General features: G+C 40.9%; 3 protein-coding genes and 1 long non-coding RNA gene across 4 annotated transcripts in view; 3 read left to right on the top strand and 1 right to left on the bottom strand.

Moving 5' to 3' along the window:
* Nucleotides 1-1,032: 1,032 nt before the first annotated feature.
* Nucleotides 1,033-3,748, top strand: LOC112590106 (uncharacterized). Its single transcript, XR_003114001.1, has 4 exons — nt 1,033-1,163; nt 1,440-1,612; nt 2,398-2,525; nt 3,373-3,748. It is a non-coding gene; the product is annotated as an uncharacterized LOC112590106 (long non-coding RNA).
* Nucleotides 3,749-8,683: 4,935 nt separating this feature from the next.
* Nucleotides 8,684-15,940, top strand: GluProRS (Glutamyl-prolyl-tRNA synthetase). Its single transcript, XM_011147030.3, has 11 exons — nt 8,684-8,855; nt 9,627-9,812; nt 9,929-10,308; nt 10,401-10,752; nt 10,849-11,020; nt 11,143-11,544; nt 11,622-13,524; nt 14,056-14,457; nt 14,749-15,140; nt 15,233-15,376; nt 15,597-15,940. The coding sequence occupies exons 1-11, from the start codon at nt 8,813-8,815 to the stop codon at nt 15,760-15,762; spliced, it is 4,542 nt and encodes a 1,513-aa protein (XP_011145332.1). The 5' UTR covers nt 8,684-8,812; the 3' UTR covers nt 15,763-15,940.
* Nucleotides 15,941-16,084: 144 nt separating this feature from the next.
* Tssk (Testis-specific serine/threonine kinase) lies at nt 16,085-19,049 on the top strand. The gene is made up of 4 exons (XM_011147031.3): nt 16,085-16,814; nt 17,100-17,273; nt 17,857-18,522; nt 18,847-19,049. The coding sequence occupies exons 1-4, from the start codon at nt 16,731-16,733 to the stop codon at nt 19,003-19,005; spliced, it is 1,083 nt and encodes a 360-aa protein (XP_011145333.3). The 5' UTR covers nt 16,085-16,730; the 3' UTR covers nt 19,006-19,049.
* A 163-nt stretch (nt 19,050-19,212) lies between these two features.
* Nucleotides 19,213-25,974, bottom strand: part of LOC105186668 (unc-112-related protein) — a 54,106-nt gene continuing 47,344 nt past the window's right edge. The window contains exons 3-8 of the mRNA XM_011147029.3: nt 23,347-23,612; nt 22,569-22,988; nt 21,507-21,935; nt 20,823-21,035; nt 20,500-20,736; nt 19,213-20,372 (exon numbers count right to left, since the gene is read on the bottom strand). Coding sequence (XP_011145331.1) covers nt 20,172-20,372; nt 20,500-20,736; nt 20,823-21,035; nt 21,507-21,935; nt 22,569-22,988; nt 23,347-23,612 — 1,766 coding nt within the window. The 3' untranslated portion in view covers nt 19,213-20,171. The remainder of the gene's footprint in view (nt 20,373-20,499; nt 20,737-20,822; nt 21,036-21,506; nt 21,936-22,568; nt 22,989-23,346; nt 23,613-25,974) is intronic.

Raw genomic sequence — 25,974 nt, 5'->3', positions numbered from 1 at the left:
GGTGAGAAGATAGGGAATTTTAATATGGTGGGACGTTACAGCAGTAAAGGTCATTCTACAATGAGGTTGTAGTAGTATGCAGTAGGCAAATTGACCAATCACGATCGATTCTTCTCTTTACGATCGAAGAATAATCGACTATGATTGGTCAATTTGCCTACTGCATACTACTACAACCTCATTGTAGAATAACCTTAAGAAGAAAGCGTGAACAGTAAGAAATGGACTAACCACAGTTGATTATTTTTGTCATAATCGACTGTGATTTGTTTATTTCTTACCGCTTACGCCTACTTCTTACTGCTTATACCTCGTCTACAATAGAAGTCGTGGAGTCGTAAGTCGTAGAAATTGACCAATCATAGTCCGGTAAGAGAAAAATAATCGACCGCGATTGGTCAATTTGTACGACTTACGACTCTATGACTTCTATTGTAGACGAGGTATTATGCTACGTCTACAATGGGGTCATAAAGTCGTGAAAGGTCATTCTACAATACGTGTCGTAAGTTGTAAGTCGTAAAAATTGACGAATCACAGTCGATTATTACAAAAATAATATGTTGCAGTCGTAAAGTCGTAAAGGCTCGTCTACATTAGCTGTAAGAGTAAGGCTGTAAGGTTGCAAGACATGAAATGAAATATTTTCATTCGCTGACAGCTTACAGCCTTACAGTTACAGTCTTACAGCCTTACTTTTACAGCTATTGTAGACGAGCCTTAAAAGGTCATTCAACAATATGTGTCGTAAGTTGTAAGCCGTAAGAACTAACCAATTATAGCCGATTATTTTTGTAATAATCGACTGTGATTCGCCAATTTTTACGACTTACAACTTACGACACGTATTGTAGAATGACCTTAAGAGATTAAAGGTCATTCTACAATACAGTCGTAAGTTGTAAGCCGTAAGAACTGACCAATTATAGCCGATTATTTTTGTAATAATCGACTGTGATTCGCCAATTCTTACGGCTTACAACTTACGACACGTATTGTAGAATGACCTTAATTCTTAATAACAAACAGCAGCGCGATCGCGCTTCTACGCATTTTTGGCACAACACAAGAGAAGCGCGATATCACTTCGCCGCATTCAAACGGTTAAATTTTAGGTTAGGCGTCAGTATATCTGTGGCAGTTGCACTGAGCAGTCGATACTTGTGCGTTCATAAAAAATAATTTTGATACTTGTGCGTTTATAAAAAATTATTTTGAATAATTTATTATGGGACGTGAAAAAGGTTTAAGAGAACTTCGGAGTTCTGATAATCTTCGTAAATCGCGTACCGTTAAAAAGAAAAATGTTTTCAATCCGAAAACAGCGGAACGTGATGAAAGTGTTAGAAGCACATCCACTTTATAAAAAAGGCATGTTAACTGCGTGAATTTATTTATTTATTTATTTAGTTTAGTAACTATTGGTCCTTATTGTTAAGGTCCATCTACAATGGCTGCAAGAATAAGGTTGTAAGCGTAAGCAGTAAAAAATGGACCAACCATAATCGATTATTCTTATAATAATTCTACTTAATCAAGTGCAAGATAAATTACTAAAGCGAAGTAGGAGGACTCCATTGTATCCTAAACTACGTTTATAGGTGACACTCTTGTAAGTAGAATCTGAAATAATTTTATTTTAAGTCTTTTGTTCACCTCCGTGGCGGTTGGATGTGGTTCCTGTAACTACGCATATTTTTTGATCGTGGGACTGCATACGTGTTGTCCCTGTTTTCTTTTACCTTTACTGGAAAATAGCCTTACAGAATTTAATCTACCTACACCGTGAGAGTGGCGTTGGAGCAGTACCCTATTTTGCTCAGAGCCATTTATTGAATTGAATTAAGTAATTTTATTGTGCGTGCGTGCGTGCGTGCGTGCGTGCGTGCGTGTGTGCCGACTGCATTCTCACACAGAAACTTACGGTGATTGAAAAATGTTTAAGTATATGCCCTGAGATTCTCTCTGTGGCGTATAACACGCGTGTGTGTGTATGTGAGTGCGCGTATGTACACGTACGTCACGTACACTTTAAATGCAACACGCATATGCACACGAACACAACTACGTTAGAAAACGCCTGCTGGAGTATAAATAAATAATAACGTAACGCTGAAATATCTTGGGAAAATAATTTCGGGTACAAAAAATATCATCTTATTACCATATATTTATATATCGATATAAATCGGATATCAGTTTCTTGATCGTCATTCGTGCGGTATTCTCGTCCGTGATCGTGGAATAAATAAAAAAACTCTCTCTGTTCTTTTCATATTTCGTGATTTTAACAATAATATATCACTTCAGTTTTACAAAATCTATTTGTACATGGTTGCTGCTTGACGACTTACCGGATTCTCTGTCTATATGTGTGCATATATGTATTTTTTTCAGTCTTCAGGCACAACTCTCGATGCTGCTACAGCTAGTAGAAAGAGGACGAGGAAGAGGAAACAAAGGAACTAACAGAGGCGATAGGGTTGGCAGAAGCGGCAGAGGAAGTAGAGGCGGAAAAGGCGGATGTATTGTTATATATAATATATAAAAATATTTTATTGAGGTAGACACATACATTCGTACACACACACACACACACACACACACACGCGCGCGCGCGCGCGCACACGCACACACACACACACACGAGTTTCTTTTGTAAAAAAAAATGGAAAACAAATATGAAATTATATAATAATAATTTATTTTTTTTTTTAATTCATATCTCATCCTTGCGGCTTTGATTATAATAATATCCTAGCATAAAATGTATTCAAAAATATTATTTCACATTCACGAGATTTCGTCGTGAATTCTGCTTTGCATGTCATTTGTATATAACACACCGCCGCGTACCTCCGAAATGAGTTGTTACTTATCGTTGCTAAGAAGTAAACGTTTTTCAGAGCTCGTTGTATCTCTTCCCGTGCACTTATTCGCTTATACATTTTAATTAATTACAGAGTAAATGTTGAGAAAATTACAAAATGGTATAACTTTTTTAATTTTTTTCACTTATTCTATTTGTACACTGCGGTTGCTTCATGAGTTACCGAAATTTGCCCATACTGAACAAATATCCAAAATACATCCAATGGATATCCGATAGATATTGCGATGTCTAGAGAATATTCATGACATGCAAATTGGATATTTGTTCTATATGGATATATATCAATAAAATTCACATATTTTACGTTTTTCATTCGAATAACGTATAGTAAGTTTTTCTGCTGAACACAGTCAATGTGAACGAAGCATCTTAAAATAAACTAAAGATGATTTTATATAGAAAAATTATATTAAATAAATAAATGAAAATTATACACAGATATATACACACAAATGTTTTTTATTTCATTTCTGTTGCAGGAAATACTAAGTTAGAAAAATGGTCTTCTCACTCCCTTAGATACGCGGGATTGTGCAAAGACCATTTCAATGATGCATCATTTCTGACAAGCACGAAAAAACGTTTAAAATTGGATGCGGTTCCAATTCATTTCGAGAGCGAACATGTTAATGAAAATGTAGAACAAATGAAGAAAAGGAGACATATTGAAGTGGAAGAACTGCCTGAAGAAGTATAAATCGGAGAGAACACATACCAACTGTTCTTACAAGTCACATTTCGGAAATGAATATTAATATAGACGAGCAATTAATAGAACGGTATCCACTTCGAACATATGACACATATATTAGGAGCGCAAAAAAGTTCTGAGCCCTAGATTTCATACTACTGAAACCACAATTTAAATTGCATTAATTTTCCCGCCCTCTTGCGGTTTTAAAGCAGTGACATTTGGTCTTTCGAAACATCGTGCTATTTGGCGTTTGATGCACATAACCTTAAAATCAGCAGTGTTCACGATGGCAATAACAAAAGAGCATATTCGATTTTCCATCCACTTCGCGTTTCATCTGAAGAAAAATGCTGCTGAAGCCACTGAAATGATCTGTGTTGCATATGGAGAGAACGCTGTAAGTTATGCTACGTGTAAAAGGTGGTATCAAAAATTTCGCCAAGGAGATTTCAGTCTTGAAGATGAACCGCGTGCTAGACGCCCTCAAAAGATTGAAACGGACGAACTGCAAGCATTGTTGGATATAAACTCTGCACAAACTGAAAAGGACCTTGCAGAGCAACTTGGCGTTACGCGACAAGCCATTTCCACACGTTTACATGCAATGGGAAAAGGTCAAAAGGAAGGCAGATGGGTTCCGCTTGCACTGTCCGAAGACAACAAAAATCGACGGCGTGACACGGCACTCACTTTGCTTTCAAGATTCCGAAAAAAGGATTTTCTGCACCAAATCATTACAGGTGATGAAAAGTGGATACTTTATGATAATCCGAAGCGTAAAAAATCATGGGTTGACCCTGGTCAACCTTCGACATCGACGCCAAAGACCAATATCCACGCCAAGAAGGTTTTGCTTTGCATATGGTGGGATTGGAAAGGTGTATTGTATTACGAGTTGTTACAGCCGGGTGAAACAGTAACGGCAGATCGCTATCAGCAACAATTGAGCAATTTGAGCGATGCGTTTGAAGAAGAGGCCATTTACTGGCAAAGGACGTTGTAAAGTGATATTGCTTCATGACAATGCCCGACCACATGTTGCGAAAGTGACTCAGGATATCTTTGCGTTAGGCTGGGAACTTCTCCCGCACGCGGCGTATAGCCCAGACATGGCGCCTTCCGATTACTACCTATTCCGGTCTCTGCAGCATTTCTTGACTGATACACATTTTGTGACACTTGAAAAGATACGAAAATGCATTGATGACTCTTATCGCCTCGAAGCCGGTGAGCTTTTACCATCAGGGAATTCGCAAACTGCCCGAAAGATGGCAAAAGGTCATCGATGCAAACGGGGAATATTTCGTTGATTAATATAGTTTTGTTTGTTTTTAAATAAATTTTGAATTTTGCGAAAAAAGGCTCAGAACTTTTTTGCACTCCTAATAACATATTAGTCTGCGAATAGTCGATAGAATTTTAAGAGAAAAGCTCGTACATCGAAAAAAACCCCATACAGCACAGCACCGTTGCAGCAATATTGCAGCAACGTTGTTTTGCAAGATTGCAACATTGCAGAAACGATGCGAAATGTTACTGCAATGTTGCTGCAATCTTGCAGCAAAGGTAAAATGTCCGCTTGCAGCGATATTGCAATGAAATATTGCAGTAACATTGCAGTGTAACATTGCAGCAATATTTGTAATATAATTTGTATGCAATAATGCTTTATATATATATAGATACACACATATATATATATGTGTGTGTGTGTGTGTGTGTGTATACAGGGTGTCCCATTTTAAAGAAGCCACTCAAATATCTCAAAAACACTGCGTTAAATCGAAAAATGTTTCAGACAAAAGTTGTTTGGCTTAAAGGGGGACATAAGACAGCGATAGCATTTTGTTTATAGATGGCACCACGTTCGAGATATTCACTAATCATCAATTTTCTTAAATAGAAATCTCAATCTTTTATTATATTATCTTTTTCTACCAACTAATTTGAACAACTTTTGTCTGAAACATTTTTTTATTTGCTTAATATTTCTTTTAGATATTTAAGGAAAACTTGGTAACTTTTTCACCATTTAACTTACGATATCTCGCTAACTATTCGTCGAAAGAAAAAATAGTATTATTTTTGTATTTTATTTACTATCAAGAACATATTACTATAATAGTGCCCTAACTTTTGTTAACTTATCAACCTTTGGAAATTTCAAAATTATTAAATTACAACAAAAGTTAGGGTATTATTATAGTAATATATTCTTGATAGTAAATAAAGTAAAAAAGTCTAATACTATTTTTTCTTTCGACGAATAGTTAGCGAGATATCGTAAATTAAATGGTGAAAAAGTTACCAAGTTTCCTTAAATATCTCAAAAAATATTAAGCAAATAAGAAAATGTTTCAGACAAAAGTTGTTCAAATTAGTTGGTAGGAAAAGATGATATAATAAGAGATTGGGATTTCTATTTAAGAAAATTGATGATCAGTGAATATCTCGAAAGTGATGCCATCTACAAATAAAATGCTATCGCTGTCTTATGTTTCCCTTCAAGCCAAACAACTTTTGTCTGAAATATTTTTCAGTTTAACGCAGTATTTTTGAGATATTTGAGTAGGTCCTTTAAAATGGGGTACCCCGTATATATTGAGAGTCTTCTGAAAAATTTTTATTTAATGACGGCAGAAGACAAAGATCGTATGCCAAAAATTGTTTTTGTTATATAGATACATTCCAGAGGATGATATTTGTGATCGATCTAACAAATTTATAAAATATTCTGGACACACTTTCCTCTTGTTGTGACAATCAATAATTTTCCATAAAAATTCTGTAACAATAATCATGAGAGATAATATGTTCAACTCAATATTTGTATAAATTTCATTAATTATTTACAGTGAATGATTATCATACAGCAAAAGAAAAGTGTTCAGAACATTTTACAAATTTATAAAATCGATCATAAGTGTCGGTTTATGGAAATCTCTTATTTTAACGTACATGAAAAAAAAAAGATTAATATACCATTGTTTTCATTTCTGATATCAACCAAGAATAGTCACAGAAAGTTCCCAAGATCTGTAATATTTCAAAGAATAAAATGATATCTTAAAAAGACGCCGTTTTATTGACTCAATAGAACGTTAATAAGATGTCACCTTGTTATTTGGAATAATACAGGTCTTAAAGACTTGCGGTAACTATTCTTGAATTAATAAGACGTCTAAGTTTGGGATATGAAACTAAATCATTGTACAACTAAATCGTGGTGATTAAATATTATACACAGTGTCCCATAACTGTAACATACCAACTCTGTAGGGGCGTAGAACTAAGCGAGAGGAACGAAAAAGTGCTCTTCTATTTAGCGATATCTTGTATAATTTTTTAATAATAACGCAATTTGAAATGTTGCTACATTGCAACATTGCAAATATAATAATGCAAAATATTGTTTTTGCAATATTTCTGCAATATTGCACTGCAATGTGCAATGTTGCAACATTACAGCAATATTGCTGCAATTGTCTGTGCTATATGGGATGGTGTTGAGTGCGAAATTTTAATATAAATGTAATGTAACTAATACTCTGTGTCAACTGGAAATTACCGCTTGCTCTTGTTACGAATTACGAATGTAACAAGAGATAATAATTCGGATAATAATTAGAAGATGCAATTTTTCAAAAATATGTATAGAAATGCATATGTACCGAAAAAGAATCATGTGCTGTTGAACGAAGTGTAAGTTTGTGCGCGATGCCGTGTTTCTCAACCCGCAATTATAGGCGTACCACAGACACGAACCGCCAGTAAATGGGCGTAGAACAGACACGCACCAAATAGAAACTTTACCGGCAGCATCTGCAAATGGGCGTAGTCAACGTAGTTCCTGACTACAAATAGGCGCAGATGGCGTTAAAATCAGTCATCAAAAAGCATGTCGCCAAAAACGCCGGCGTGGCCGCTCTCAAGCTAAGACTCCATGCATGCGGTGAGCTCCGGCAAACGGCTGCGGTGACCAATCAGGAGACAGACGCATGCCGGAGCTTGCCGCAACCGGACTTGCGCCTCCCTCCTGATTGGTCACCGCAGCATTTGCCGCAGCTCACCGCATGCATGGAGTCTAAAGCTAAGACTCCATGCATGCGGTGAGCTGCGGCAAACGGTTGCGGTGACCAATCAGGAGACAGACGCATGCCGGAGCTTGCCGCAACCGGATTTGCGCCTCCCTCCTGATTGGTCACCGCAACCGTTTGCCGCAGTTCACCGCATGCATGGAGTCTTAGCTTAAAGCTAAGACTCCATGCATGCGGTGAGCTCCGGCAAACGGCTGCGGTGACCAATCAGGAGACAGACGCATGCCGGAGCTTGCTGCAACCGGACTTGCGCCTCCCTCCTGATTGGTCACCGCAGCCGTTTGCCGGAGCTCACCGCATGCATGGAGTCTTAAGCTAAGACTCCATGCATGCGGTGAACTGCGGCAAACGGTTGCGGTGACCAATCAGGAGGGAGGCGCAAGTCCGGTTGCGGCAAGCTCCGGCATGCGTCTGTCTCCTGATTGGTCACCGCAGCCGTTTGCCGGAGCTCACCGCATGCATGGAGTCTTAGCTTTAGCTTTAGCTTTAAGCTAAGACTCCATGCATGCGGTGAACTGCGGCAAACGGTTGCGGTGACCAATCAGGAGGGAGGCGCAAGTCCGGTTGCGGCAAGCTCCGGCATGCGTCTGTCTCCTGATTGGTCACCGCAACCGTTTGCCGCAGCTCACCGCATGCATGGAGTCTTAGCTTTAGACTCCATGCATGCGGTGAGCTGCGGCAAATGCTGCGGTGACCAATCAGGAGGGAGGCGCAAGTCCGGTTGCGGCAAGCTCCGGCATGCGTCTGTTTCCTGATTGGTCACCGCAGCCGTTTGCCGGAGCTCACCGCATGCATGGAGTCTTAGCTTTAGGCTTCTCTCTGATAGTAATTTTTACTATATTCTGTGTAGTAGCTCAGATATGAACCAAACTATCACAGACACACCTCGTTACCGAGCGACATCGACGTAGTTGACGTCTATTTGCTCAGGGGGCGCGTCGAACTCATAATAATTTCTGAACCTTCGCTTATCAGGTTTCCGCTCTCAGGTTTCTCTCTGCATCTAGCAACTCTGCCTCCGGGACCCGGGAGCCAGGCTGCTCGCCACGCAGTGTCGATCTGCTAGTTAATTCTTCGTACGGCAGTAGGTGACGCACGGAACAGAGAAGAAAAGTCAGGAAAACTAAAATGGATTTTACACTCCGTGTCAATACTTACGATCCTTCGAAAGGTATAACGTTTCTTACAATCAAATGTACTTATCGTCTTGATTAACTCGTTCCAGATGTTTTACTAAGAACAAGAAAACATTTTTGATTGTTATGCAACTAGAGCACGTATTTAAATATTTCTATGTTAACAATAAAATATTGAAGATGTAGAATTTTCCAATGATTCTATTATCGTTCATTATATGTCAATCAATCAAATGTTCCATGATGCAAGAATATAATTTCTTATATCATGCAATATATATGGTGTCACAGACCATCCATACCTGTTTTTTTTTTTTTATAAACGTGACGGAAAAATATTTTAGACAAAAGTTATTCAAGTTATTTGGTAGAAAAATATGATATAAAAAATTGGGGTTTTTATTTAAGAAAAGTAATGATCAGTGAATATCTCAAAAGTGGTGCTATCTGTAAACAAAATGATATAGTTGTTATATATCCCCTTTGAAACTGTACAACTTTGTCTGAAACATTTTTCCCTAAAATGTCGCATTTATAAAAAAAAATAGATTATCTGTAATATCTTATATATGTCATTCATATATTGATATTAATCTCTATGCTTTTTCTTTTATTTTTTTATTTTAGCATCCCCTTTTATTGCAATCTGTCCTTCATGGACATTTAGCAATATTTATATCAATTTAATTCCTGGATCTTGACAGGAGTACATCCCAATGATGTATCCTGAAGATAGAGTCTATATGGCTATTAGGTTTTGGGATAAATCTCTATAAATATTGTTACAAATTTTATCTTTTCTACAGAAGTGATAATAGTTGCTGAACTGATCAAATCTCAGAAGCAACATAATATGACAATAATCTGGCAAAAAGAATTGGCAGAACAAGGAAAGGCTGGTTTATATGATAACAAAAGTAATAAACTATTAGCAATACGTAATAATGATATTATTCGTTATCTAGCAAGGACATTAGACTCAGAGCTTTATGGTAAGAATTTACAAATAATTTTATGATGTCAAGTAATAGAAGAAAGTTTTTCTAAAATTTGTTTCAGTTGTATATATATAAATTATTATTGTAATAAATTTTCATATATGTACTAGGTGGCGACCAAGCTCAAGAAAGAACAGAGGTTGACCATTGGATATCATTTTCAGTCGGACAACTGTCAGCAGATATATTAGATACATCTAGTTTTGAGTATCTGGATTGTATATTACAGACACGGACATGGCTTGTCGCCAAAAGGATTACATTAGCTGACATTTATGTGTTCTGTATTATATTGAACAGAGATCTTATTAAGACATATGGTGGAAAATATCGCAATATTACCAGATGGTATGAACAGATTTCAATGCATGAAGGTGTTCTAATAGGACTGCATCAAGTTGAATTAAATAGTACTGCACCAGCTAAGTCGATAAGCGCAAGAAAACAGGAGGGTAAATTTATTGATCTACCTGGAGCTAAAATGGGCAAGGTAGAATTGTGGCATAAAATTGATCAGATTGGTTTCTTTAATTAATTTTTGATAAGTTAAATCTTGTAATCTCTATGTACTTGTTACTTTAGGTAGTGGTGAGATTTCCACCTGAGGCAAGTGGCTACTTGCACATTGGTCATGCTAAAGCAGCTCTCTTAAATCAATATTACGCCGAAGCTTTCCAAGGACAACTCATCATGAGGTTCGACGACACTAATCCGGCGAAAGAAACTGTGGAATTTGAGCATGCTATATTGGAAGACTTAAAATTGTTGCGAATCAAATCCGATCGATTCACGCACACCTCGGATTATTTTGATGTGATAGAGAAGTATTGTACCACCCTGATCAAAAGTGGACACGCATATGTAGATGACACCTCGGCGCAGCTTATGAAAGAACAACGCGAACAAAAAATGAAGTCCGACAATCGAAATAACTGTGAGTAACCGATTCGACAAATTTTCTAGATATTATTACTCGAATAATCTCTATCGATAGTACTTAAAATGATCACACTGACGTTTCATTTTACAGCCATAGAGAAGAATCTTGCATTATGGGACGAAATGCGACGCGGCACCGTGAAGGGTCAAGAGTGCTGTGTCCGAGCGAAGATTGATTACGAGTCGGTGAATGGATGCATGCGCGACCCGACAATTTATCGTTGCAAATCTGAGCCGCATCCACGTACTGGAGACAAATACAAGTAATCGCATATTTTATATCATTCAAACGTCTTGATACTTAAGCAAAACATAGTATCGAATATCGGCTGCGATGCATCATTTCCTACTAACAACTTGAATTTTTTATTTCTGTTTACGTTAGAGTATATCCCACGTATGACTTCGCTTGTCCGATCGTCGACTCCATCGAAAACGTCACCCATACGCTGCGAACAATGGAGTATCGCGACAGAGATCCCCAGTTCTTCTGGATATTAGAAGCTCTAGGACTACGTAAACCAAATATCTGGGAGTATTCACGTCTAAATATGACCCACACAGTTCTGTCCAAACGGAAGCTCACGTGGTTTGTGAACGAAGGCTTGGTGGACGGATGGGATGACCCGCGCTTCCCGACGGTCAGAGGTATCCTGAGACGAGGGATGACAGTGGAAGGTTTAAAACAATTCATTATTGCACAAGGCAGCTCCAAATCCGTAGTCTTTATGCAATGGGACAAGATCTGGGCTTTCAACAAAAAGGTCATCGATCCAGTCGCTATCCGGTACTATAAATTTCATCAATAATATTTTCCCTCTCAGTGAAATATCGTTATAATTTTTCTACATACTTGTTTTTCAGGTACACTACATTGGATAACGATAAAATCGTGCCGGTTGAAGTGATGGACGCCAAGGAGGAATGGTTAACCGTGCAAAATCATCCCAAAGATCCGTCTAAAGGTACTAAGCGAGTGCGAGTAGGTCCTAAAATATTCATAGAAAAAGATGATGCCGAGAGTTTGATCGAAGGTCAAAACACGACCTTCATCAGCTGGGGTAATCTGATGATAAAGCAGATAGAAAAGAAGAACAGCACTGTCGTGAATGTGAAGGCGTCGTTGAACCTGGACGACAAGAATTATAAGGACACTTTGAAGATCACGTGGTTGGCCGCACCATCGGCAGCTGAATCCGATCGGAAGGCGGAAGAGACTGACGCGATATCGTGTTATGCTGTCTACTTCGATCACATCATGAGCGTGCCAGTGTTGGGCAAAGATGACGACTTTAAGAATTTCGTGGCAAAGGATACGAGGAAAGAGGTCGAGATGTTAGGCGAAGTGGAGCTAAAGCGCGTCAAGAAAGGAGAGATCATCGAGCTCCGGAGGAAAGGCTTCTTCATATGCGACGTTCCTTACGCACCAATCAGCCCCTACTCGTCGCGGGAACAATCTGTCATACTGTTCCATATACCCGACGGACGCATGGCGCCGCCTTCTAAAGTTCCGGCTACAAATACTACGGTAACCGTGCCAAATACTGTGACTGCACTGAGCATAAATGCATCGAACGACAAACGGGCGAAAGACGTGCACGTTATTAACGAGAAAATTATCACTCAAGGAGATAAAGTACGTCGCTTGAAAGTTGAGAAGGCGGACAAGGCTGTTATCGATGCTGAAGTTAAAGTTCTCTTGGCTTTGAAAGCGGAATACAAAACCAGCACCGGGGATGATTGGAAACCTGGTATTGTTCCCAAGGCACCGAAAACCGAGAACGATGACATGGCAGGACTATCCAAGGAGATTTCTGAGCAGAAGAAGAAGATTATTGAGTTACAGAAACATATGGACGAGGAGTTGAAGAAACTACAGAAACTAGAGGCCAAATGTAACGAGAAAACTAACCAAGCAGATCAGAAATGCGATCGCACGCAGAAGCGGCAAAACGAAAAGGGGAAGCAGACTAAGAGCGATAAAGAGAAACCCGCTCAAAATGCGATTGCTAGCGGCAACGACACCAAAACAAAACGACAACAAAACGACGACAACAAGGAGATCACGGAGAGAATATCTCAGGAAATACAGAAACAAGGTGACAAAGTGCGGAGCTTAAAGAGCTCGAAGGCCGAGAAAAGTGTGATCGATCAGGAGGTGAAGGTTCTCTTAGCTCTGAAGAGCGACTACAAGGACACGACCGGTCAGGACTGGAAGCCCGCGATGTCGTCGGACGCAACACCCAAGAAGAAGAAAAAAGAAGAGCAGCCCAAGACCGGCAAAACAGCGAAGAAAGAAGTTGCGAAGGAGAACTCGGAAGCCGTCAAGGACACGAATAAGACTGGCACGAGGCTAGGACTGGAGGTGAAGAAGCTGGAGAATTTCTCCGAGTGGTACTCTCAGGCCATCACGAAGAGCGGTATGATCGAGTACTACGACGTGTCTGGATGCTACATCTTCCGTCCGTGGAGCTTCATGATGTGGAAGGTCATAAAGGACTATATCGATCGTGAGATCACCGCACTCGGTGTGCAGGAGTGCTACTTCCCGATCTTCGTGACTCGCGCCGTGCTGGAGAAAGAGAAAGCACACATTGCCGATTTCGCGCCGGAAGTCGCTTGGGTGACGAAATGCGGTGACTCAGACTTGGCAGAGCCGGTGGCAATACGGCCCACTTCCGAGACTGTCATGTATCCGGCTTATGCCAAGTGGTTGAGATCGGATACCGAACTGCCGCTCAAGCTCAATCAGTGGAACAACGTTGTGGTAATAATTATCTTTATTGTCATTAGAGATTTGAATTTCAACGAGCTATAGCGTAGATTCAGAGTTGAAGTTCAGTTGAGAAGGGAGAAATAATGACTTCAAATAATTAGTATTGTTACCAACCACTTTTTTCAGTAACGCTTTGACAGTAACGGTAACTTTAATGCTTACCGAGAAAGGTAAGGCTCGAAATAATGAGTGTAGTAAACTCCAAATTTTAAGCGTTAGTACGATTAGTACTGCTAATGCAAAAAAATGCCTTTCGCCAGGAATTATTACGTTACAGTTTTGGACTTGGAAGGTTAAAGACTTACTATACCCACTGTGTTTCGAGTCTAATGGAAGCGACTTAAAGTAACGACTTGTTACTTCTTGAGTAACGACGAGGCTAGTGAGTTATGTTTCAAAATAAGTGGCGATGACGAGTTACTTTGAACAAGTAATTTTCCCAACTCTGGATATTTCCAACTCGGACGAAAGACGAAGAGGAGATCGCGGCGATGTTGTTTAATCACTCCGCTTCGTTTCTAGAGATGGGAATTCAAAGACCCCAAACCTTTTCTACGTACGCGAGAATTTCTGTGGCAAGAAGGCCATACCGCATTCGCCACGAAGAAGGAGGCAGAAGAAGAAGTTCTGACCATCTTGGATTTATACAGCAGAGTCTACGAGGAACTACTGGCAGTGCCTGTTATCAAAGGTCGCAAGACCGAGAAGGAGAAGTTCGCCGGTGGCGATTACACTACAACTGTGGAAGCCTTTATCTCAGCGAGCGGACGAGCGATACAGGGCGCAACTAGCCACCATCTAGGCCAAAACTTCTCGAAGATGTTCAACATCCAGGTGGAAGGCGCCACAGAGAGCGAAGAGAAAACCTTCGTCTATCAGAACTCGTGGGGTCTGACCACGCGAACGATCGGAGTCATGATAATGGTCAGTTTCAGAAATTATCACTTATAAAAAAATGAATGGTTATAAAAAGAAAAAGAAAGAATCTACGAAGAAAAGTTTATCGCGATTAGCAGTACACGATTATTACTTATTTAGCAATAACATATAATTATTGTAAATTAATAACTGCAATAAGACTCTTGTTTGTCAGTCATCGGCAATTATATAAATAATAGAATTGCGTTATCTTCAGACTATTATGACGCTTTGTGAATTGTATGTAGCCATATAGCAAGTTTATTTTTTTACTTATTATTTATTATTTGTATATAGGTACACGGAGATGATAGGGGTTTAATGGTGCCACCGATGGTGGCGCCCATCCAAGCCGTCCTTATTCCATGCGGCATCGCCGCGAGCACGACGATGGAGCAAAAAGAACGGCTTAACTACGAATGCGAAAAACTGCGTACTGAATTACTTGAAATCGGTAAATTCAGGATGGGGGTAGACTACAGGAACAACCGAACGCCTGGCTGGAAATTCAATCACTGGGAACTGAAGGGCGTGCCTGTAAGAATAGAATTAGGCCCGGCGGAAGTGGAGAAGCATCAGGTCACTTTTGTATGCAGAGATAACTTGGAGAGGCACACCGTGCCGAGAGATCAAGTGATTTCGGCATTACACTCCTTGCTGAAGAATATACAATCGAGATTGCTCAGCAAGTAAGCGTCGCTCGAAATGACTCCTCTAATAACACGGTTTTTCTTTTCTTTATCGATAAATTGCGATTCTGTCTACTGGATTCTGTCTACAGAGCGAGGAAGGATCTCGATGCGCATATCAAGCAAGTGGAAACTTGGACCGATTTCCGTCACCAACTCGACAACAACAATTTGTTACTGTCACCCTTCTGTGGAGAGCAGTCATGCGAGGATAACATCAAGGCTGATAGCGCAAGGTAAACGACACTTGCAGAAAAATGATATTTCAGAAACAATGAGAGTCTCTTCTCATCCGTTCGCTCGAGATCAGCTTGATCTTAACTCAACTACTGCTGCATTGGAATTTGATTCCTTTTTAGCATTAGATTGTACACCTATTTTATTTTAAAGACAAAATATAAAAACTTAGTTAAGCGAAGAAATAGTCTTAATATTGAAACAAACGTTTGATTACAGAGAAGACAACAACGAGGAGACTGGGACGTTGTCAATGGGCGCGAAGAGTCTCTGCATACCATTCGAACAACCGAAATTGACAAAACCACTGAACGGGATGAAATGCATTCATAATAGTTGCAAGAACAAGCCGAAGTTTTATACTCTTTTCGGACGTAGCTATTAATTAAAACGTTGATGAAAACGAAGCTCTATTTTCAGTTTATTTTGATACGTGAGTAACATGTAAAATTTGTAATCGTACGATTCAAAGATCATATTAAGATTATAGTCATATTCTTAATTTCACCCATTATATATCAATTGCGTTCTCTTTAAGTTGTAATAAATCACTCTATATTTCGTTCATGCAATTCTACTACAATGCAACTTGCATGTCTTTCCGTTTGCATTGCTCTTGTGTTTCCTCCCGTAAATATTCGTGCGAAATCATGATAAACCGTATGATAAATCGTATTAAAAATCATTATGTGAATGTGATTATGTGAATGAGAGCATTAATTTTTGTTTATGAGCAACATTCTCGGCCTTGTTATATTACTTTATGGCTAATTACCAACGAAAAATCCGCCTCGCGTAACAAGAAGATGCGGTAATCGCAACGAAGAAATCTTCGTCCCAAGTCCGTCACGAGAAATGACTCGAGATTGCATACAGCGATCGATCGCGGGTATGTCACGCGATGTCAATTGTTTCTCCACTTTCAAGTATAATGGCTACGCTCGAATGAAACGCGGATCTTCACTTTCCGCCTTCCATCGCACACCAGGCGCGCCAGACTGGTCCCGACGTCCAAAATTCTAAGTACATTCGCAGCCATTCTCAAATAACCGTACGAAGACGTCTCGTCGCCGGAAGCGTCGTTTGGATTCTACGATAACAGCTAGACTACCATCGTCGGGGTGCTCGCATCCGGCTGGAATAGACGTCGACGACCTGCCACCGTTAGACTCTGAGAACGAGCGAACGAAGACGGTGCTGCGAGGAAGGAAGTGAGATCGAGGATAAATTCTCGGTGACATATCTCCGAGCGAACTTGCGGTGGGTTGATGAGAGAAGACGATTGCAACGATTAAAGGCTCGGCCATCGACTCTTCGGGGTCAGTAATGAAGAGTCGATGAAGAATCATTGGTATGGCCACGCGACTCAGCCCCCGAAACTCGGAGGTCAATGCTCTCGAACAGCGAGGCTATCTCATCAGCAAGAAGATCGGACAGGTTGTTTGTTTTGACCTTTTTGCTCGTTAAAGAAATGCTAGGTACCGATATGATACAGCATTCTCTGAACTTCGGATTCTTTTTTCTTTCTTCTACTTTTCTACCCTGATTCGCGTGACACCTGAGACTGAGTTCGAAGTGAAAACTTTCGGATGCGGAAAGTGCGATTTCTTCTTTTCTGCCTCCGAACAAGATGAATTCTCGTCGGAGGAATTTCTCCGAAATAAAATCCTGATAAGATCTTGATCAGATGTTCTATATATCGCTGCTGCCGACGGCTTTTAGGGATCTTACGCGACAGTTCATCTGGCGGAATATGTCGATGGAACGAGCTCCAAGAAGATGCGTCTAGCTTGCAAGATCTTCGACAAGGAAAAGGCGCCGTCTGACTTCTTGGACAAATTCTTCCCCCGCGAGCTCGAAATTCTGACAAAGATTGAAAATCCGCACATCATTCAAGTAAGGCACACCATGAAAGAAGGAGGGCGTACTAGGTGGCGACGGGACGCCGTGCGTTCGGGACCTGCATCTTATTTTCGTTCTGGAGAGAGAAAAATACCAGGAGCGCGATAATCGCTAGACCGGGTAATCGAACACCCGGGTCTTTTGCTTGCCGGGCGACTGCTCTAAACCATTGAGCTACCTGACGCTCCACGCTCACGACATTCTCCTCTCCCTAGATAACGTTAAGAGATGTCGTTCGGAAGTGATCAGTTGAATTTTCTTCAATGTTTCGTCGCTGAGGGAGGGATTGTTCCGGAAGCTCCCGGAAGTATCTCTCGATTCTCTCAAAGAAGTCGACTCATTGAAACTCAATTGTGACGTTCCAATTTTGAACTTTCCTCATGAACTTTTGAACTTTTCTCTATGCTTGTAAGGTACTTTAATTAACGATGTCAACTTCAGGTATCTGAATATTCAAGTACCTATGACTTTGAGTACTCGGCTACTGAGACACTCGGTTTATATCGACAGAGAATTCTAATTTCAATCAGCGGCTTTCGTCATATTCATACTACGTCTGCTATGATCGCATGCGCAGGTGCATAGTATTCTGCAGCGCGGTTCGCGTGTGTTCATCTTCATGCGCTACGCCGACAACGGCGACCTGCTCGACTTCGTGAAGAACAACGGCATAGTGCCGGAGCAGCAGTCACGGCTGTGGTTCCGTCAAATGGCCTCCGGCCTACATTACTTGCACAGCAAGAACATCGCCCACCGGGATCTCAAGTGCGAGAACATACTTCTGTCACGGAAGTTCAATGTGAAACTGGCGGACTTCGGTTTTGCCAGGTTCTGCGTGGACCACAGCGGCAGACGGGTGCTTAGTCAGACGTACTGCGGTTCGGCGGCATATGCCGCCCCGGAAGTCGTTGCCGGCACCCCGTATAATCCGAAATTGGCGGACGTGTGGTCGCTCGGCATCATCCTCTTCATCATGCTCAACGCCCGGATGCCGTTCGACGATGCGAATCTGCGCAAGCTTCTCAAGGATCAGATATCGCACAACTGGATCTTCCGCTCGCGCGTCCGCGACACTGTGTCTGCACTCGCCAAAAACATCGTCCGCCAAATCCTTGAGCCGGACATCACCTTGCGGCTGACTCTTGAGCGGGTGCTGGGCCATGAATGGGTGAGGGCTAGGAAGGAGAAAACGGGCTCCCTTGCCGGAAGACTGGTCCATTCGGCGCCGCCGAGTCACACTCCGGTTATTATGATCTACTAAATTTATTACTGCTATATGTAGTGCAGAGAAATCGCATCTTAAAGTTCTAAAGATCGTTCTGATAAAAACAAAATAATTCTCAAAGTTTTAGATAATTTTCAACTTCTCTCGTTGTCCTCTCAAAGAAGCCGACTGATTGAAACCAGATAATTCCCTCTTTCAATTCTTATCATAGCTTCAATTCGACAGCATCCATTCAGCATTCTAATCCGCGGATAATTTTGCACTTCCCGACATCGAAAAGTTATACTTGATGCAAGAGACGTAACGAATCGCCTATGTGTTTGTGTGTGTCTACATAATTAGATGTACGGAGTCGGTAATTTGGATGGCTCGACTATCGCAGGAACTGGAAACGTAGCGAAGACATTCCCAGCCCTGAAAAATTCGGAGAACCAACATCAAGCGTCGAAGATGGTGAACAATTCGGGAAAAGATCCGCAGCTATCGATTACTGTTGGATAAGAGAATAAGGAACCCAATACTTGACACTTTAAAGATATACAAACAGAGAGACAGCACGGGAGACAGTAAAATGATAATAATTTTTGATAGACATTTACACCGTGTGAACGAATATCATTTGTTATACGAGTGTTGGTATTAAATGCCGTTTCAAATTGATTTTCTTTTCATTCGCGAACAATAAAGATTGGACAAATCCGCGAGGCGTATTAATGATAAGTTTATTATACAGTTACCGCCTATTAATATACAAAACTATACCTTTTTTGGTTACATATACATATAACGTGATATTTCATATGGATACTTTGTGATAACGATACAATTGATATAGTTTGTTGCTCTATATACTCTAATTTACATTAAAATAACAAATAATTTATACACGATTAGATGTCTCGCGCCATCGTATGGCGTTATATACCTTATAGCACCTTGTAACAATGAGATGACACTGACACGCAAGGGGAATTATAATCACCTGTTCGAGTTGCTTAATGACAGACGAGTGAAACGTTATTACAACTTCGACGCGATACGTGCCGCGACATTCTTATTTGTGTGCGTGTGACGTATTCGAGTGAGGTTCAATATAGTTAACGACAAATTCTTCGTGAGTAGAAGAAATCTCGTGTAAAAGTACAATTTATCTTTCGTAAACATTTCTAAAAACTCCGTCGTGATTTTCTCAAAAGTTATCGCGAATGTACAAATTTAATTTTCCGCGGAAAAAAGTCAATGATTTCGATATTACTGTTATCAAGATGCATTTTTTATACCTTATATGATCCATCCAACCGCACCAATGGTGAATATTTCTTTCGAATTATGTACCACCATCGAGCAGTATAAGGTAATTCTACATTCCCTAAAACGGACTTCTCTGTTGCATTCGTATGTAAAAGGAGCGCGGTATTTTCTATTTACAATCTACGATCTGTTAAAATCTGACAATCACGAGCGGGATTAGGTATTTTTACAAGTGTCAGCTAGCCGTGTTGCAAGCGGCTACTTTCTGCTGAACGTCTGTCCTCGAAACAGACGTTTATCATTGATGTAATGCGCATAAATAAAATCGACAGAACGCGCTCCACAGTTGCTCATTAAAAAAGAGATGCGTTAGAGAACCCCTTTATACACACTCATCGTGTGCGCTTATCGCGTTATTAGACCCATCCGCCAGTCAGTTTGTGGAACATTTCCTCGTTCAACGTCTGGTTCGCCTCCTTCGAGCGCATCGACAAGAATATGTAGCCCCCTATGAACTCATGAACGACTTTACAATCAGCCGATTGGCATTCGAAGATGATATTCTCCTCCTCGAATTGTACCATCATGTGCTTCACCTCCCAATTGACATTCCACGCCTGCAAAAGAGATGAGATCGGTCGTCTTCTAAAATAGACTTAACATTCACTAGGCCAAAACTCGATAGTCTAATGTTGAGACTTTATTGAAGCTTGGTGTCAAACGAATACACGAAATAATACGCACCTTCATGGTGTTATACCTCCAGGTCTTCAAATGATCGCCGCTATGAAGCTCCATCCGCATTAACCTATTGTTAGCAATGCCGAGCAGCTCGTCTTTATTTTTGCCAGTAAATCGTACAATAAAAAGAGAAATGCCGTATTCTGGTAGAGATTGCCAAGCTTTGATGTAATTCAACTTCGCTTCGACGAGCGACAAGTCCTTGACGTTCGCATGTGCCTCTAAGATCCTCTGGACCAGCTGTGCAACAGGTGAGCGCGATTGGTATAGCTTGCCAACTCGACAGAATTTATCATAGATTTATTTACCAATGAAAGTAAGATTACCTTTCCTTTGAACTTCTTCGCGAATCTAGGCGCCACGTAATCCTCTGGAACGATGTCCAAAGAGTTGGGATTGATCGCTGGCGCAGGAGCGGGCCTCTGAAGCTGCAGGAAAGCAATAATGCTGTTGACCTCGCTCTCATAAGACGCGTCGGCGAGAGTACGGCCCTTGGCGGCCAATCTGCACGCAGCCATCCACTTTGCATATTGTTGCTCCTGCAGTAACAAAACGAATGACAATCACCGCGCTTTTGAGCCATAGCTGCAATTTTTCCAGTTTTCAGCTAGATAACGCTTTTAGTTGCCATTACTGTTATTTTTCTTTTACTCGATATTTTTTTTTTTCACTAGTAATGATAATTGTAACGCAATTATATTTCTTGAGTTAACGCAATTACTTTTTTATTACGTTATTTTTATCATTATTCAATACAAATAGAGTACAAGTATCTTCAAGATTTAATGAAAAAGATAATAAAATTATGATAACTCCTCACTTCCAGAGTAACAATAACGATAATTAATTAATTTTTCAATAGATAACGAGCAACGGTTTTTTTATAAGTGTTGTTCATCAAAAGTAATTCTCCCTATCAATGGATAAAATTGATTATTTATTACGATAACGGATTGAAGTGACGTATTCTTTGTCAACCTTGCCTACTACAGCTAATCCGCCACACTTACGTTGTCACATCTGATCCACATCTCGGTCATACCCTCCGCGCTAGGCACCTCCAATCTGATCCCGTAACGACCCTGCGACAGATGTACATCCGGCGTGACCTCGCAGCCGCGCAAATTAATCACGTATGCCGGCGAGTCCGAACCGCTGATCTCTTCGCGGCTCTTATAAAGCCGCAGCTGCAGATCCCGACATGTGAACCAATAACGCTTGAAGGCTTTGAGAGTGAAGCGTTTCGGCTTAAAGAAACGCAACTCGTCGCAGAGCTCAGGCACTTGCGTGATGTCGCTGGGCCCGTTGCTGATACTGCTACCTTCCAACGTCACCTGCAGATCTGTCAAGGCCGCATCGATGTCATCCTCGACGGGCGAGGTCGCGCCGTTGCTGTCGTAAGTGGGCTGAGGCACGCTCGCCTGGAGATTCACCTGCACCTACGAACAAGAAGACAGCGTTGGTGACGGCACTGACTACGGATATTTTCTTCTTTCTTTGTGCTTTCTCTTGGAACGTTCGTCACACGAGGATGGGACGAGTAGGTGTAGCAAGGTGAACGACATAGCATGGCGGCAGCAGCAGTGGGTCGAGGCGACGTGGTCACGTCTTTTCTTGGTCGTGTTCGCGTGTTCATATAACGACATTACGTAGGTACGACGGAACACCAGCAATCAGCTTAAGGACGTGGCTATTTGCATGCGTTATGCGTCGAGTGGGGCTCCCTCGGAGCGGTATGAGTATATCGGGAGCGAGCGAAGACGAATATAAAACATTCAGTCATCGTGTAAACAGCATGTAACCGACGCGAAATGAATAGACGACGGTCAAGAATGATGATGATAATACTTTAAAGTATTTTAAAGTCTCTTTAATATCTTTAGTACCTTAGTACCTTAGTTTTTTAGCACGTCGAGATATTTTATTACATATTTTCCTGCACGATGCGCTTATAGTGATTGAGAGCAAAATCTCATGTCGATTTCTGTGCATAAAACGGACCGGTTGGTGAATCTGGATGTATAAATTTGAATAATGAGATGAGATTAGGGGCAAGGGTGGTAATAAGGTACCTGAAGCGCCGCGAACATCAGCATTTCTTCTTCGGTGCAGTCGATCTCCTCGGCGAGCAACTGCCACTTGGCTTGCTCGTAGATCATGTTGATTCGCACCGCATCGGTTTTGGGATTCAGATCATAGAAGGAGTAGAACTTGAACTTCAACCTGAGCGTATCGAATTCGCGAATACCCTGCTCCATGATCGACAGGGAGGAGTCCAGCCAAGACACGTTCATTCGCGCTCTCTCGATCAGGCTCTTCGGCCTGATCAGCTTCGCTCGCACCTCCGGCGAGATCGACGTCGGACTTTGTGCCAAGGACTCTGATAGACCGCCGTTTAATGCCTCCAGACTCATCGTGCTGTTGTTGGCATTGAAAGAGCCGGTGCTGCCGAAGCCGGACGAGTTGTTGTTTCTCTTCCATGTGCCAGTATGCTGAAAATCCGCGTTAAATTTTATGAGAGAGGGGAAGGATTCGAAAATTTACCAATGTGTATTTCAAACAAGTCAAACAACAGAGTTACGGCATTTCTGGTAAATTGAAGAAGAAAACTGACGCTATAAGACACGAGTTAGTAGTAAAATAAACTGCACTCGAGAATATGTTATAATCAGGGCTGCGATCAACAGTAATGAACAAGAAAACGAATATAGATGTCCTCTAAACGCCTTTGCGATGCTACTGGTGATATTTGTCATCTAGGACATTTCTTGTCTGTTAGTCCGAGCTACACGTACACAATCGTATACTTCATTCTATCTCTATTCTATATCTCACACACGCTAAACCTACCGAGACAGGCGAGCTGATCGGTGTGCTGTGATTTCTGTTGGGCGTAACCGGCGCGCACATGAACGGATTGGATTGATCTAAGCTTCCTGTGGATCCTCTGGGACTCTGGCTGGCCGGAATGAAGGTATTCGTGTCGGCCGGCACATTCCAATGACCGTTCTTCTGATTTTCGATCTTTTTCTTGACCGGTAGATCCTTCAAATTGTATTTCAGATGATTCGGCTCGAGCGGTTTACAGAACGACAGTTCCTCTGGGTGTCTGATGCCTGTGAAAGGAATACGGTTGGTCTCAATCTCTCGCATTTAGATCATAATGACAATCTTGATTTCTCTCGGAAGGATTAAGACTACGAATGCATCGAAAAATTTGCTTGAAATCCGAACGCGAGTCGGTAAGGTCGAGACACGCTCTCTATGGAAGAAATATTAAAGTATAATGTTAGGTCATTAAATATGAAATGTCCGATTTCTTTAAGTACTAAGTTCGATAGTCGATATCTCTGACATTTCACTTTTACAGTTCCTGGTTTTCCTTTTTATTATAAAAGTATACCATTACTCTTTCAAACGCACGTTTTGGTTTGTAATTGTCTTTCGAATTATTTTTATTACAGCAATTTTTGTGTAACCATGGATAAGTAAAAAATTCGTGTTATTTTCGAATATGAGTTCCGTCGTGGAGTCAATGCAACACAGACAACTCAAAGTATCAACGGAGTGTTTGGTGAAAATGTGGCTAATGAACGCACAGTACGTCGATAGTTTGAGAAGTTTCGTTCTGGCGATTTTAAATCTTGAAAATGAACCACGTGGGTGACCTGAGACCAAGGTGGATAGTGATGCTATCAGCATCTGAAAGCTGTAGTGGAAACGGATACATCTCAAACTACGCGTGAATTAGCAGCAAAATTTAACGTTACTACTTCAACAATATTGGGCCATTTGAAACAAATTGGAAAGATAAAAAACTGGAATAGATGGGTTCCGCATGAGTTAAACGAGCGTCAGAAGAGAAATCGTCTCGAAGCTTGCCTTTCTTTACTACCACGACATAAAAGACTATAATATTCTTACATCGTATTGTTACGTGTGATAAAAAATGGATTCTTTTCGATAATCGCAAGCATTCGGCACAATAGCTGTATATAGATGAAGTGCCGAAACATAATCCAAAACCGAATATTCACCACAAAAAGCTAATGATATTTACTTGGTGGTCCAGTGCTGGTATTATCCACTACAACTACATGAAACTTGGTCAATCGGTTACAGCGGATGTCCACTGTAACCAACTGGACGACATGATGAGGATGCTTGCGATTAAGCAGCTGAGATTGGTCAATAGAGACAGGCCAATCCTCTTGCAAGACAACGCTCGAAAACATGTCGCACGAATAATGCCGGCTTACAAACTGCAGGAACTGGACTTTGAAACTCTCTGTCACCCATTGTATTCACCAGACCTTGTACCATGCGACTACTACTTCTTCCAGACACTGGACCACTTCTTGGAAGGAAAGATATTCAATTCTTAACAAGCTATGGAAAATGCCTTCCGCGATTTCATCGTCATCCGCTCTTCAGGCTTCTTCGCCGCCGGCATAAATAAACTACCGTTAAGATGGTAGAACTATGTCGATAGTTTAGGCGCATACTTTGATTAATTGTACCATTTCTAGTTTGAGATACAACAAACCAAACTTTTAATTCGAATTCGGACATTTCATATATAATAATCTAATATAATAACGATATTTTACCAACAGCAAGATATGCATCTTTTGCCGTTATCTAAAGAGCAAAAGGAATAATAACGGTCAATCACGATGATGTCTGTTCTCCAGTATGTTGTTGCAATGGAACGAAGTAATTGACGGACAAAGATCACGTGCAACGGCGCACTGCGCATTAGCGTCTATTTATGAATATGACACACTGATCTCATATCGCTGATGTCCATTCGCTAATAAAGTCAGCATTCCGAAGAAATATGCAAAAATGCGATCGATGATTCGAACGCGTCAATTAGAGCTGCATATAATTCTAGAGAGTTTCCGAAACGACAGATTTCTCCTTCTTTCATGCATTTTCATTACTTTGATGAGATTATTCTTTGTTTTGCCTTTAGACAGCGAGAAGGTATATTAACCTCGGAGGTATATTAACTTCGAAGGTATATAAAGGTATATTTCGGAGAAGTTCTGGAGCGCTCGATTAGGAAGGAATTCATGTGAAATCGAAGAATGCGAATTACTTTCTATTTCAGATGACATTATGAACATATGTGATCATATGCATGGAATTATTTTCAGGTTGTTGTTGAAACGATAAGATCGTATCTTCCCGGCACTTCCTCTTATTCGAAAGTCGCAGCTTTATCCACCGGACAGAATTATCGCATTAACCCACTTCCTTGATTAAAAAGCCAGTCGAGGTTGCGCACTGCGGTGGATTCGCAACCACGATCATCCGTGCGACCTTCGCGTGACTTCAAATTTATCATTTCTTTTTTATTGCCGCCTATAATATCACTACAGGCGCAAATATAGTCGCCCTAGAAGCATTGTGCACATCTATGCGAACGTAACGGTGACGGAATAGATATTTTTTTCCAATATTGCAACATGC

The sequence above is a fragment of the Harpegnathos saltator genome, unplaced genomic scaffold (genome assembly GCF_003227715.2).
Source record: "Harpegnathos saltator strain DR-91 unplaced genomic scaffold, Hsal_v8.6 scaffold718, whole genome shotgun sequence".
NCBI classification, from domain to species: Eukaryota; Metazoa; Arthropoda; class Insecta; order Hymenoptera; family Formicidae; genus Harpegnathos; species Harpegnathos saltator.
The sequence above is the reverse complement of the archived record's forward strand: the minus strand, read 5'-3'. Positions and strand labels throughout refer to the sequence as shown.